The 14,235-nt window shown below is 49.5% G+C and overlaps 1 protein-coding gene and 1 long non-coding RNA gene across 3 annotated transcripts in view; both read left to right on the top strand.

Moving 5' to 3' along the window:
* FNTB (farnesyltransferase, CAAX box, beta) overlaps positions 1-3,371 on the top strand; it is a 68,008-nt gene extending 64,637 nt beyond the window's left edge. Inside the window, exon 12 of the mRNA XM_045451249.1 lies at positions 1,907-3,371. Coding sequence (XP_045307205.1) covers positions 1,907-2,038 — 132 coding nt within the window. The 3' untranslated portion in view covers positions 2,039-3,371. The remainder of the gene's footprint in view (positions 1-1,906) is intronic.
* Positions 3,372-10,783: 7,412 nt separating this feature from the next.
* LOC123583995 lies at positions 10,784-14,024 on the top strand. 2 transcript variants are annotated; one of them, XR_006705095.1, is made up of 4 exons: positions 10,784-11,675; positions 11,800-11,945; positions 12,506-12,875; positions 13,501-14,024. It is a non-coding gene; the product is annotated as an uncharacterized LOC123583995 (long non-coding RNA). The 2 variants fall into 2 exon arrangements; XR_006705096.1 differs by having other exon boundaries at positions 11,800-11,928.
* Positions 14,025-14,235: the final 211 nt, after the last annotated feature.

Consider the following 14,235-nt stretch of genomic DNA (forward strand, 5'->3'; position numbering starts at 1 on the left):
AGAGAGAAAGGGAGAGAGAGGATCCCAAACAGGCTCTGCACTGCTAGCACAGAGCCCGATGTAGGGCTCGAACTCACAAATTGTGAGATCGTGACCTGAGCCAAAACCATGAGTTGCACATGCAACCGAGACCCCCAGGTGACCCAGTTTGCTAGCGTTTTTGACTAGTATTTTATTTTTTTAATTTGAGAGACAGTGCAAGTGGGGGAGGGACAGAGAGCGAGGGAGGGAGAATCCCAAGCAGGCTCTGCGCCACCAACACAGAGCCCAACACGAGGCTCAAACCCATGAAACCACGAGATCATGACCTGAGCTGAAACCAAGAGTCAGATGCTTAACTGACTGACTAGTATTTTACTAGTATTTTTACCTGAGCCACCCAGGTGTCCCTGACTAGTATTTTTATTTAGGATTTTTTTTTTGCATGGTATTCATAAGAAAAGCTGATCTGAATTTTTGTTTTATCGTATTGCTCTTTCCAGTTTATATTTCAGGATAATATCACAGCCTCATAAAATTAGATGGGTACTTCTTCTCCACCCCCACCCCTGCCTTTTGTTTAGACTTTGAAAAAGTTTATACAAGTTAGAGATTATGTTTCTTGTAGGTTTGGTAGCACTTGCTTGAGAAACCATCCAGGCCTGCCTGATATTTTGGGGGAGGAATGGTGGAGCAGAATAAGCAACTGTTATTACTGATTTAATTTATTCATACAAGTTGGGGTGGCTCAGTTGGTTAAGTGTCTGACTCGATTTTGCCCCAGGTCGTAATCTCATGGTTCTGTGAGTTTGAGCCCTGCATTGGACTCTGTGCTGATAGCACAGAGCCTATTTGGGATTCTTTCTCTCTCCCTCTCTCTCTGCTCCTCCCCCCACCAAACTAAATAAATTAAAACTTTTTAAAAAATGTATTCATACAAATTTTAAAGAATTTCTTTTGAAAATTCATATTGTTCTATAGAATTATTCAGTTTATCTGTACTTTTATAGGTTTTGGCATAGAGTTGCTCATAGTATTCTCTCTCTTTTTTTTTTTAACGTTTATTCGGTTTTGAGAGACACAGAGAGAACGAGTGAATGAGGGAAGGGCAGAGAGAGGGAGAGGGAGACACAGTATCTGAAGCCTGATCCAGGCTCTGAGCTGTCAGCACAGAGCCCGACGCGGGGCTCGAGCTCATGAACCATGAGATCACGACCTGAGCCGAAGTCGGACGCTTCACCAACTGAGCCACCCAGGCGCCCCCATAGTATTTTAAAAGTAGTTTTAAAACCTCTCCTGCATTTCTGTCCCCTCCTTCATTCTCCCAGAGTGGATGAGTCCTGAATATTGGCCTCCAGTTGTGCCCTGTCTCAGACCTAAAGTTTCTTTTGGATTTCTATGATGTAGTAGACTACTATAAAAGAGTTTAAATATGGCCTGATGCTTTTACTGCATCATAGCGTTGTGGTCCTTTTCCTTGATTACAAATGTAAATAAATACATGTATGTTTTAATAATTAGAATATATACAAAAGTATAAGAAAATATCACGGGACCGATTTTGGCGTATGTCCAATTTCTGCCTATAAATCACATCTACACACACATTTTCAAAAAGTAAGTTTGGGATAACATTGTATATACTGTTTTCCTCACATGATACGTTATAGCATTTGCCCTTACCATTAAATATTTGAAAGCATGTTTTTAAACGGCTGTGTAATATTCCTTTGTATCCCATGTAGCATTAAATGCTTTTACTAATACCTTGTTGTTGAACATCAGGGCCTGGGGTGATAAACCTCCCTGTGTATCTCTGATGATTCCTTCTTCTGATAAATTCTTACAAGTCCATGTAAAGGTTTCAAGTCTGTGCACGGTCGCAAGGACCACTGGGGTGATTGATCGGCATCTGTTCTCTTTGCAGCAGCCCACTCACCCTGTGTACAATATTGGACCAGATAAGGTGATCCAGGCCACCATGCACTTCCTGCAGAAGCCAGTCCCAGGCTTTGAGGAACATGACGACGAGGCACCAGCAGAGACTGCCACCGACTAGAAGACCCAGGGCCCCTGGCTGTATGTTCACCCACCTCCCCGGTCAGACCCAGGTTTATACATTTCGATACATACTGCATTCTGTGCTGCAGAAGCCTTGGCCACTAGGGAGCTGTGGTCCTTTGTCCTTTTCTTGTCAAACAAAACAAAACTGATGGCCCTGGGTTTGGAGAAAATAGTGGCCTGGTTTTTAAAAAATTCTTTCCACTTCCGTCAAACCAAAAATCTGTCAGCCCGTGCAGCATCTAAACCCGGCTCTGGCCTGGCCAGGATTGTTGGGGAAAGGTGCATGCTGGGCAGGACCAGTCCCTCGCCACCAGCTCTCCGGCCCGGACAGTCGTACTGAAATGAACAGTGTCTATGAGTCACTGCTGCGATTCCCCCCTGCACGCCACCATTAGGTCACCAGGAAGGTGCCCTCCCCTGAGTGGAAATAAGTCTATTCCGTGCCGAGGGGGAAGGGGGGCTTTGGTCCCATCACAGTGAATTCTCTAGAAAAAAATCATGGTGGGACTTCACTAGGAGATGCCCTACCTCTCACCTTCCACCTCAGTCATTTGCAAGGGAAAGGAGCTGGGGGTGGGGGAGAAAGATCTCCTTGAGTTGTGAGTCCCATCCCCTCCGCACTGGAGAACTGAGCCACACTTCTCCCCAGGGCGGGACTCGCTTCAGCCACAGGGGTGGTGACTTAGACCCAGGAAACCAATTATGAGTGGAAAATGAACCTCTAGTTCACTTCTGTGTCCGAGGAAGCAGCCCCAGTGCCCGCCCCCCATCATGTATGTAAAATACCCTTCTCGTGTCCTCAAGGCCGCACCCGCAGCCTGTGGCCATTGTGCGTGTTTCCATCTTTCTTCCATCAGACTCCCAGCCCATCACCCTCAGAGACGGTGTTGTCTTCTCTCATCTGGAGTATTAACACTACTAAGTCTTTCACCTTAATTTGACTCAGGATTTATTCACATCCTGCCCACTCTAGTCTCACAGAGATAAAATCAAGTGCTAGATAGGCTGGCTGCTCAGCCGGCTGTGGCAGGGCTGAGTGCCGCCCGGCGTGCTCAGCCTGGCAGGGCCTCTGCTGCTCACGGGGAACCCTTTCTCAGTCAGCGGGGCGTTGAGTTGGGCCATCTGTCCGCTGCTACAGTCACGGCACACTCCGTGCGGCTGACCTGGCCTTCATGTACGCAGCCCCGGACTGCGAGCAGACAGGAGCCTGGAGGTGCGGCACGAGGCTCTTCTCAAAACTCTGGCCGTCTGCTGCCTCTCATTCCCTATTGCTTTGGCGGATTGGGCTATGTATTACCTCCTTGAAATAATAAAAGAATAACATTTTCTCTGATGTCTCTCATTTGTGACTGGTCCTAAGAACATTCCCTCAGAGTGTCCACTGTTGGGAGTTACTGAAGATTGCTCGCGGATTGCCGGTCTCCCGTGTGTGTGACATTTCAGACCTTGCAGGGATCTGACTTGGGTTCCACCCTCAGACAGCTGCTCCCTGGATGCCACCGTGGGCCCAACAAGCAGTGGGAGAAGCTCTGTCTCCCAAGCTCCCCAAACCAGTTCTGTTTACTTTTGTCCCAGACCTCTGTACGCCTCGTCTCATGGTGTCTGTGTGTCTGTCTGATTCTGAGCAGAGACTGTGCTCCTGAGTCCGAAGGCAAGAATTCAGCAACAGGTGGAGGTGGCTGTCCTGACCAGAGGCGGGGGGACTGTCACAGAACGGGCCAGAATCCTGTGGTCACCTGGCTTTCCTTCTCATCTGGTGAGAGACTCTCTCTCAAGGGAGGCCAACAAGGCAGATACTCTGTGTCCTGACCCTCCATGGACGAGAAGAGGGTATCCTCATCTTGGAATATAATTCCTACCCCCGTGCTCTTTTTGCCCAGATAACAAAACAGTTTGGGCCACAAAGCAGCACATTGAAATGCATCTTTCCCATGACTGTAACAAAAGGCCAAACCCTCTAACACCAGCAGCCTCAAGGTATTAGGGGATTAATTGTAGTAATTGATGTGGTTAGAGACAGAAGGGATTGCTTCGGCATGAGTTGGCTTTATACCAAGGGGAGAGGGTTTGAGCTGGCCCCAGGATTAGGTGAAGTTTGCCTAGGTAGAGAGAGGGTCGTTTACTGGTATTTAAAAAATTTTTATTTGAGAGAGAGAGAGGACACTATTGGGGGTGCAGAGAGAGAGGGAGAGAGAGACCCAAGCAGGCTCTGTGTGGCAGCACAGAGCACGACATGGGGTTCATTTCATGAACCGTGAGATCAGGACCTGAGCCAACATCAAGAGTCGGATGCCAAACTGACTGAGCCACCCAGGCGCCCTGGCATTCTTGTCTCAGGGGGTTTACACTGGCATAACCATGAGACTCCCTTTCTGCTCCCAGTTGGGTCTGGAGGATTTCTTGACTTTTACAGCATTCAAAGTGGGTGCTGGAGATAAATTCTCAGATAAACAGATTTATCATGTGTATCCTTAAGTAGAAGGCACTTACGTAGCATTCAAGATGGGTTACCCCAAATATCTCCCTCACCAATAAAGAAATACAGAACTACCACAGATGTCCAGATGGACCCCAACTGCCCCCTTGGGCCCATTTCAGACCCACGTTGAGTCCTATGTAAGTTGGGAGGCCTGCTAGATCCTCGTGTGAGCAAAAGGGGAGCCTCCTGGATAAGCAGACGCCCCTGAGATAACAATACCAGTCAATGATATTCCTAAAGTGCCTTCTCTTCACGGCATCATTTCTGAGTTAGAAGCCATCAATCAGATTCTGGCCACTGTGTTGGGGGCAATGCTGTACTCTACTTGATGAAGCCACTTCTCATGAAGACCGCCCACAAAAGCATATGCCATAGTACTAAATAACAGCTCCACGATGGCCTTCCGTTGAGGACTAGCCTTAGATCTTGGTATGTTGCTTCCTGGTGACTTAGCAGAGAGATGGAGGTTAGAGACTCCTGGCAAGGTGGTTGCTTATGTGACCTTGGCGATTGCATCAATGTTAACCATCTATTGTACTTGTGTCAGGAGCTTGATAGAATTAAGAGTGGAGCTCTGAGTGCTCCATATTGTTGGCAGCAGTGGAATCCATTGGCTTCAGATGGTAGATGTACAGATAACAATGCTGACATTCCATTATAAAACTGAAGAACTGGTCTCATCTTCCAACCAGGTTTTCATTCATCCAACCTCCTTATGAAAGTAGGTCACTGGGCTTCCTGCAGGAATTCGCCAGTAGCTTCAGCATCCCAACTCTGAGAGAAGGGTAATGGTCTGGGGTGGGGAAAGAAATGTTCTTTATGTCTGCAGACTTCCGAGGCACTCTTTGGCCAGGACTACTGTGTACGATGTCTGTCATTCACTGTCTGAGATAAATCCAGTTCAATGAAAGTTTGCTTTCTTAATGCTAATAATCAGGCCTGAGGTTAATGATACAGATAGAAGTCTATGATGGAGGGCTACTCAATGTTGCTTCCATTTGGGAGCCCAGGAGTAACTTGGGGGTGGGGGGAATATTTGCTAATGTTTTATTAGTCTACCATCTACACCAGGGGGCAGCAAATTTTCTCTGTAAATAGTAAGTATTTTAAGCTTTGCAAACAACCACTCAACTTTGATCGGCCATGGTAGGACAAAACAGCCATCGACAAAGTGCGGTCGTGTTCCAGTAAAACTTTATGAAAACAGGTGGTGGGCTAGATTTGGCCCATGGGCTGTAGTGTACCTACCTGTGATCTAGACCAAATCCCATCCATATTCATTCAGCATTCTTCCACATCTTTCATGGCTGAGATGTAATGTAATACTATGTCCATGTACTGCTAGTCTCAAAAGGCAAATGTGCTTGGTAGAATTTGTACCAAATATTCCAGCCACCCACGTATGCTGCTCGGGCATTCACTGCCACGAAACAGGAAGAACTGAATGATTTAAGACATTGTTACAACTTGCTTAAAACAAAGAGGAAATGCGTTGACTCTTAAACTGAGATGTCCAGGAATTAGCTTGGCTGTATGGCTTTAGCAGCTTCCTCGGTCTTTCTGTATCGGCTCCAACCTCAGGCTCTCTCCATGTGACTGTAAAATGGCAGCAGCAACAGCTGCAGACCGTACATCCCCCTGAGGGTGAAGTTCAGCAGACACGAGCAGCTGGCACTGTCCCAGTCTTCCTTCCCAGCAAGTGTCACTGCGTCTCACTGCCTTTGATCAAGCCACGTGCTTTTCTGAGAAGCAATCCTGTGGCCAGATTGAAGTGCACTGAATGACCTAAGTCTTGATCACATGCTTCTTGCATGAGTGGGAAATGGGGCTCCCTCAGAAGCACACAGTCTAAGAATGGGGAAGGAACGAAGCCCCGAGTCCAAATTAGGGTTGTAGTCAAAGTGGGGAAATGGATGCTAGAGAGACCAACCACCACCGCTGTCTACAACAGTGGATTATTACTGGGATAGAAACCTGTGGTGGACACGGTTGGCATCCATTCCTCCCCTCCCCAACTGTGGCAGCCAATAGGCTCGTGTGAATTTGATCCCCTTCCGACCTCCAGGACCAGGCCCTGATTGGCCTAAGGCAATCATTTTAATCCATCCCTCTTTGGCAAGAACAGAAGCCTACACCAATCAAATGGCTTGCCCTGGCCTCATTGATTGATGCAGAATAGAGCATGTGGCCTACAAAAACCGGAGAGAAGCCCAGGACATTTGATGGTAGAGGAAAAGCACCTCTCTCCTGTTAGGGATGGTAGAATGTGTGGCCTGGGACTCCTACAACCATTTTCCTACCTACAAGGAAGCCAGTCTCAGAAGCCAGTACACACAGACTGCCTGACTCACTAAGAAGCATGGCCAGAACCCTGATCACCCCTCTCCTGCGGTTTGTCTTGCTTCTGGGTTTTTCAGTTATGCGAACCAACCTGAGGTGGATTTACTCTGACTCGCAACCAAAAGCATCCTAACACATACAAAACTCTATCCGTGAAAGTTCTTACCTGCTGCCTGAAGGGCACGGATCACCCTTGCCACATCCACCCAAAGACTAACCCCTAAGAGAGTTCCTCCTGGTCTACTGCCTCTCCTCATTTGATCCTTGACTCAACCTCATGAGGTGGGTGAGGCAGCCGTAGTATCTGCGTTTTACAACTGTCGAAACAGGTCAGAGAGCTTAAGTGAATCACCCAAGGTTTCTGGCGATCAAGGAGTGGAGTCTGAACCTGAACCCAGACCTGCTGCCCAGGAGCTTCCATCCCCCCAGGTGTCTAAAGGCAGGTGGAGTGCGTGGTCTCGGGGATGGAGGCAGTACCGAAACGTGTGTGGGTTACCTCCGGGGCTGGATGACAGAGATCCCGAAGGCCGGCCCCCATCTTTTACCAGGACGAGCATGCTGACAGCAAGTGGCCGGGGCAGGCTGGCCTCGCTCTTTGGTCTTCGTCTCCTGCTCTGCCAAGTCTTCAGCATAGAGCGACGATCCCCACACCAAATGGGTGCCACCCCAGTGCAGAGCGAGGCTATGGTGAGTCAGTCTTTCTGGTAGCTCTGAAGACAGCCCGCCCCCTGCAGCCTGGCCCGGCCTGCCTAACCGGTTCCTGGACTGGACATCCTCTTTCACTTCCCGGCAACTCCGCTTTTCACCAGCTGGTGCAGGAGGTTCAGAGAACGAGGCCAGGTGGCCGATGCTCCCCTCCCACTGCTTGCGTACGTCCAAGAACAGCCAGGCAGGCGGGGACACAGTGCTCATCGCTCGCCCGGCTTAATGGAAAACTTTCCCTGCCCTCTGCCCCTCCTGCATAAACACCGCTCCTGCAAAATAATCATAACGATGCATTTAAAAAAGACGACCTTTTTATTTTAGGATAGTTTTAGATGGACAGAAAAATCGCAAGGATAGTAGATCCCTATGTCCCTTAAGGCAGCTTCCCCCACTGTTGCCATCTTACGTGAATATGGAACATTCGTCGAAACTAATGAACCAATGTTGATACGTTACCATTAACTAAAGTCCATAGTTTATTTGAATAACTTAGTTTTTACCTAAATGTCCCTTTTCTGTCCCCAGATCCCATCCAGGACACCTCATTACATTCAGTCAACTCTCCTTAGGCTGCTCTTGGCTGTGACAGTTTCTCAGGCTTTCCTTGTTGTGGGTGGCCTTGACAGTTTGAGGAATACTGGTCAGGTATTTTGTAGATGGCCTCTCACTTGGAAATTGCATGAAAACATTCTCATGTCGGAGTAGGGCTGTGCGTTTTGGGGGCAAGGCCACAGAGGCCAGGTGCCCTCCCATCACATCCTATCAAGGGTGCGTGTGGTCCACATGGCTTGTCCCGGGGGCTTTGAACGTTAGAGACCTGGCTGAAAGCATGTGTCGGGCTATCGCACTGCAAGATTCCTCTTTCTTCCCCTTTCCAGACCTTTAGAAGGAAGTGCCCTTTAGAAGGAAGTCCACGTGCACAGTACACATTTAAGGAGCGGAGAGCTATGCCCCACATCCTTGAAGGTAGGGTATCTACGTAAGTTATTTGGAATTCTGTGGGAGGTTTGTCTTTTCTCCATTTATTTATTTTTCTACTCATTTGTTTATATTGGTATGGACTTGTGAATACTTACTTAATGCTTTGGGTTATGTTCCATACGATGTTGTTTATTTTATTGCTCAAATTATTCCAGCTTTGGCCATTAACTCTTTCAGTTGGTACCTGTGTCCCTTTGACATCTCCACACTTCCTTACTTATAGCGTCATCATCATCATATCCTCATTCTGTCATCCCTTTTCTTTCAAGAAGTATGGGCCTGTTGATAATCGTTGACACTGGATAACGGGTGCATTGGGGTTCAGTATACTATGCTCTTCAATCTTTGGTCACATTACATTCTGTCCAGAATAAAAAGTACTGCACGCTGGTGATCTTGGATGTGAGACTTCGTGCCATCTGCTGTACCTGTGTATGGCTTGAGCTGATAGGACAAAGGTGGTGATAGAAGCCTAGGACTTCAGCTCCCGAGTCAGAGCAGGCTAGATGTCATAGTCTTCTCAAGGGGAGGGCCAGGGGGGACCCTGGGACTGTAGGGGGCTCTGCCCCCGAGGCGTGCGGGCTAAGTGCCTGGCAGGAAGGTGGGGAGGGTCCTGCAAGTGGCACCCCCAGAGGGGGATGACAATGGTATGATGGAATGGGTACCCAGGAGAGCTATGCTGTGCTCCCGGGAAGGCTGACGCTTTGCTGGCTCATCCACTCAAGTCCTCCCCTCCCTCTTGGGAGCAGTGGTGGCCATGGTCTGGATGCCAAGCTAGCCAATGAATGTGGTGGAATGTGAAGGGTGATCCTGTCCCCGCAGAGTGGAGGCTCTGGCCCACCTTCCCTTCACCCAAAGCCTCTGCTGGGCTTTTGTGGGGAGGGAGGAAGGGGAGCACACCAGAGCTTGGGAAGCGATGGCCTGGCCCTGTTCCTTGTCCCGCCACATGCCAACTTTCTCATCGAGGGCCCAGCTTCAGAACTCCTTCGGTATCCATGTGCTTGAGTCTGGTTTCTACCTCCTCTGAGCTTTCTGCAGGTAGGGCCCAGGCTTCATTAGCTGCCTGAGTCCCCCCAGTGCCTGGCACAGTGCTGGGCTGAGGATATGGGCTGCTCAAACTTACCTGTGGGTTGAACTCAGGTAGAGGCAACCCCAGAAGTGACCGAAAAGTGTGCAGAAATGAACGTACACTGGGAGGCTGGAGTCCCTTGGCATGCACTCATTTGTGTATTTGTAGTGTACCCAGTGACAGACCAGGCACTGTGATAGGGGTGCAGCGGCGAGCATTAAGACCAGTCCCTGGCCTCATGGGAGCCCCCAGTTGGAAATGCCTGCCTAAGTGTTCACGGCCCCGGACTCATTTCCTGCAGGGAAACCTAGTCAAGCTGTTTGAACCAGAGTTCCTCTAGCTGAAGTCTCCCGCTGGCTTTGTGATAGGTATTTGCTGTGGACGTGACATTCCTTCTTTCAGCTGGCTGGCCTTGCCGTGGCCTTTGGCCTAAAGCCATCGGCCACTGTCCTTTAGCCCCAGATCTGCCCCTGCCACCTCCGAGCTGTTGATGGCACCGGGAGATAAGAAACAATGAAGCTCTCAAGCATGTGCGTGGGAGCCACATTGCCAGCTGGACTCCTCCGGCTGGTGAGGAGTGAGGGCGTGGGCGGCAGCTCTGCACGACCACTTGGTTATTTCTTGAACCAGACTTTGCACGGCTCATTGGGCCCTTGCAGGAGCCAGCTTATGGAGTGTGTACCTTTCTCTACTGGCCTGCTTTGGTAGCCGTCAGCTTTCTGGTTTTCTTGGTGGGAGGCTCAAACTCTTAACCATGTTTGGCACTGGGGTGGAAGGTTCTGGCACAGATTTCTCAACATTGGATCCTTGATTCTTCCCCCCTCCCCCGCCCACGGCCTTTAATTTACTGGGAAAAATTAATAGACACTGTGCTGGACAATTTTGCCCAGAGAAGGCTCTATAGGTATGAAAGGACCCCACTTCTGCCATGGACATCAGAGGAAAACAATCCTAAATGGGGCCTGGCAGTCAGAACAGGTCTGCTGGTGCAGCTGGCATCCAGCACAAGGCACAGGAGGGAGCCTGCCCAGCTGGTTGTGAACTGTCCAGGGCCACCTGTTCAGCTCTTTTCTAGACACGCCCATCCTGCTGGGTGTGTGTGTGTATGCACAAGGTATACACATGTCAGCCAGCATGAGCTGGAGCCCGTGGGCCTTGGGGTCTAGTTGTCAGACCACGTGGAGCCAACAGGCTAGGCTGTGTCCGCCTCACCCCTCCAGGCAGCTCTGCTCATGGTGCCCCGGGAGGGAAGGCTGAAAAACAAGGGCTCAACCACTATCGTAACCAGGCCCTGGCAGGAAACATCCAGCAGTCACAAGATGGGCTTTTGCAGTATCTCTGGGCGTGGCATGGTGTGGGCCAGCAGGCACTGCAGAAATCCAAATTAAAACCAGAATGGAGAACGGGGAGAAGTAACCGGTATGGTAATGGTAATTGGTTCTGATCCAGCCAGCAAGGATATATTTCATTTCCCAAGTCCAGATTTTTTCCACAGGGAATAGATCTGTGGTGTTGCTAGAGTTCCATCAGAAGTCGCCCCTTGGTATTCAACATGTATTTACTTCCTTTGAGGAATTTAAATTCCTTAAATTTAAGTAAGTAAATTTAAATTTACTTTCCTTTAAGGATTTTAATGCGCTGAAAGATAGAATTTATTCACTCTGTATTTCAACAAAACGCAAACAGAAATGGTTGCACGGCCCAGGACCTATGATGGCAGCCAGACCTAAGTACGAGTACTCACCAAGCGCCAGGCACAGTTCAAGGACTTTCACACTTAGGCCTTTACGCCTCACAATGGCACTTTGTGCCACTGCTGTCTTCATGTTGTGCCTCAGGAAACCAGGGCAGTGTCACCCAGAGCCAATCCAGATGGGCAAGTTCAGAACCTGTGGCCTAACCTAGCCAGTCAGGCGCTAGCCCTGAAGCTCCTCGGGCTTCCCGCCCCACCCTGACCCTGATGAAGCAGTGACGACACTTAGCAGCTGGTGATGGTTTGCTGGGAGAGCCTCCAAAACTCAAGTGGGGGCCTGCCTGATGCCGTCACTCCGGTCCTGGGTACGGTTAAGCCTGCTTATCCAAACTTGTCCAGGAATAGGGTATTTGGCCAATTTGACTTCTACCTCAGGAATTAACTAGAAAATATTTTTGTTGTTGTTGTCTGTCCCCTTCCCAAGGGCAGCCCAGCGCTGTACGAATTAGTCCGTGCCTTAGTAAAACCCCAAACGCTGAAGGACGTCTGTCTTTGCCTGTTCGTGATCCACGCTTCAGGACCCTTCAGAAGGGGCCCAGTTCTCACCATGGGTTTTCGGTATGGCCGACGTAGAGGTTGGCAAACTCCCGCTCCCTACCCAGGTTTCCTCCTCAGGCTAGAGAAACTGTTTTGAACAAAGAAAGGCTCTAGTTTCGTGTTCCCGGAGGCTGTCCAGAACGGAGCCTGGCAAACAGTCCTGAGACACTGCCTTGCTCTGGCTGGCCTGTAGACCTGCCCGGCAACCAGAGAGGCGGCCGCCAGCGTGTGGCATAAAAACGGGTGTGGCCCCGTGCCATCACCTTTGCTCGGGGCTTCAAAGTGGGTGGCTAGACAGCCCTCAGCCGGCCCTCAAGAGTGTAGAGCCCCAGTGGGACAAGGGCAACATCATCAAGGCAGTCCTGTCAGGTGGATGGCTCCCCAAACCCCTCTTCCTTCCCCCCACTTTTTCCCAAGTGCAGTCTTAAAAAGAGCCTGGCCTCACACCCACTTGGCTAATTCAGCTCAGCTGTGCCTCTTTCCTCAACAGCTTCTTTTCGTTCTCTGAGTTATTTTGCTTTTGGGAGTCAAACCTTGTAAGGACAGGGCACATCTGGGGGGGGGGGGACACCAAGATACCCACCCTCGCGTACTCCAGGGGAGGCTGACCGCAGGAGATAATGACCACCAGCACCTGAGTGCTCCTGTGGACCCGAGGTCAAGCACATCAGAAGCATTCTTTCATTTAACCCTCACGGCCACCTTGTGAGGGTAGCACTATTATTCTCCTCACTTCATGGATGAGGACACTGAGGCTGGGAGAAGGGACTCCCCGGAGACTACCAGCGACGGACAGAGCCAGGATTTTGAACTCAGGCAGTCTGCCTTCAGAACCCAAGCATAAAGTACTCTCTTATTAGAAACAGAATTCTGCTTTTTTCAGCCAGGGTCAGAGCTCCACTCCGATCATCTACTTAGTCTCGTTCTTCAAACCTCTCCCAGCTAAGATGATAACTCTGCGAGCTGAGGTAATTCTTTGCTAAACTCACAACTACTCTACATATGGGATTAGCATACCAAGAACTTTGAGGGAGCGCCTCGGTGGCTCAGTTGGTTGAGCGTCCGACTTTGGCTCAGGTCACGATCTCACGGTTTGTGAGTTTGAGCCCCACATCGGGTTCTCTGCTGTCAGCACAGAGCCCACTTCAGATCCTCTGTCCCTCTCTCTGTCTACCCCTCTCGTGTTCTCTCTCTCTCTCTCTCTCTCTCAAACATAAATGAAAACATTAAAAAAAAAAAAGAATTTTAAAAACTGGGCCATTTTAAAAAAAACCCTTGCACTCAGGGCAATCGTAAAGGTAGGAAAATATCAAGCTTACCATTGCAAACGAACAAGGGGTGGCTTTCAACAGGACCCTCGGTGAAGCCACCTGCTGCAGTGACCAGGCAGGTCACCAGGTTCTCTGGCTTTGTGTGGGCCTGCCAGAGCACCATGACTCGCTGTGAAAGCAACCCGTGGTCAAACTTCGGTGTCCTGGGGGGGGTGGGGTACATACATTGGCTTCCTAGACAGACCAGAAGAAACTTGGCTGGGACTTTGGTTCATCCCCTGTAGCGAGCAGCTTGGGTCTCTTACCTTGCTTTCCTTTCCAGGCAGCTGCTCCCAGCGGCACCGGCTTTCCTCCACCACTTGCCAGTCTGCTCGGCATGTCAGTCAGTTGGATCAAATTTTCCCCGGAACCAGCTATCCGTCGTGGCCCTTTTCTTCCAACTGGTTTACTGAAATTTTGAGAAGCCTAAAACTCAACTTCTTTGAAAGCCAGGCTCTCAGGGACATCACCTATCGTCGTGCTGGCTCGACTGGTCTTTGTCCTGTTCCCCACCTCCTAGGAGCCCAGCTGCACATTCCCTCCATGTCGGGACCACGTTTTCCTTCACCTGCAGCTTGCTTCTAAGGCCCACCCTGACCAAGCTAGCTGTGTCTGAGATTTATAATTAAGGCGGGACATATAAAGAGATATGGTAAAGGGCAATAAAAAAGAGGAAGGCATCCTAACTTAGAAGGCTTACTACCCCCTTCGACCTTATCACTAGACTTCGTTCCCATTTTCTTATTCTTGTCTCTTTCCTATCTTAGAAAGGGGTGCCTTTAATAAATGGGATGTTGTTCTCCCAGTGTCCTTGGTTTCCTAATTGCAATCATGGTTTTGGGGGCTTGGTTTGGTCATGTTCCAAACTGCCTGTTGTAGAAACACAGCCTACGTGTCAACTCCCATTAACTAAAAAGAGATACTCTGAGTTTGACATCTGGTTGACAGAAGCCCCAGCATTACCATTCTAAAGACAGGGACAAATCGAAGAACTGATTTAACTTCACTCTCTCCCTTG

The sequence above is a fragment of the Leopardus geoffroyi genome, chromosome B3 (genome assembly GCF_018350155.1).
Source record: "Leopardus geoffroyi isolate Oge1 chromosome B3, O.geoffroyi_Oge1_pat1.0, whole genome shotgun sequence".
NCBI classification, from domain to species: Eukaryota; Metazoa; Chordata; class Mammalia; order Carnivora; family Felidae; genus Leopardus; species Leopardus geoffroyi.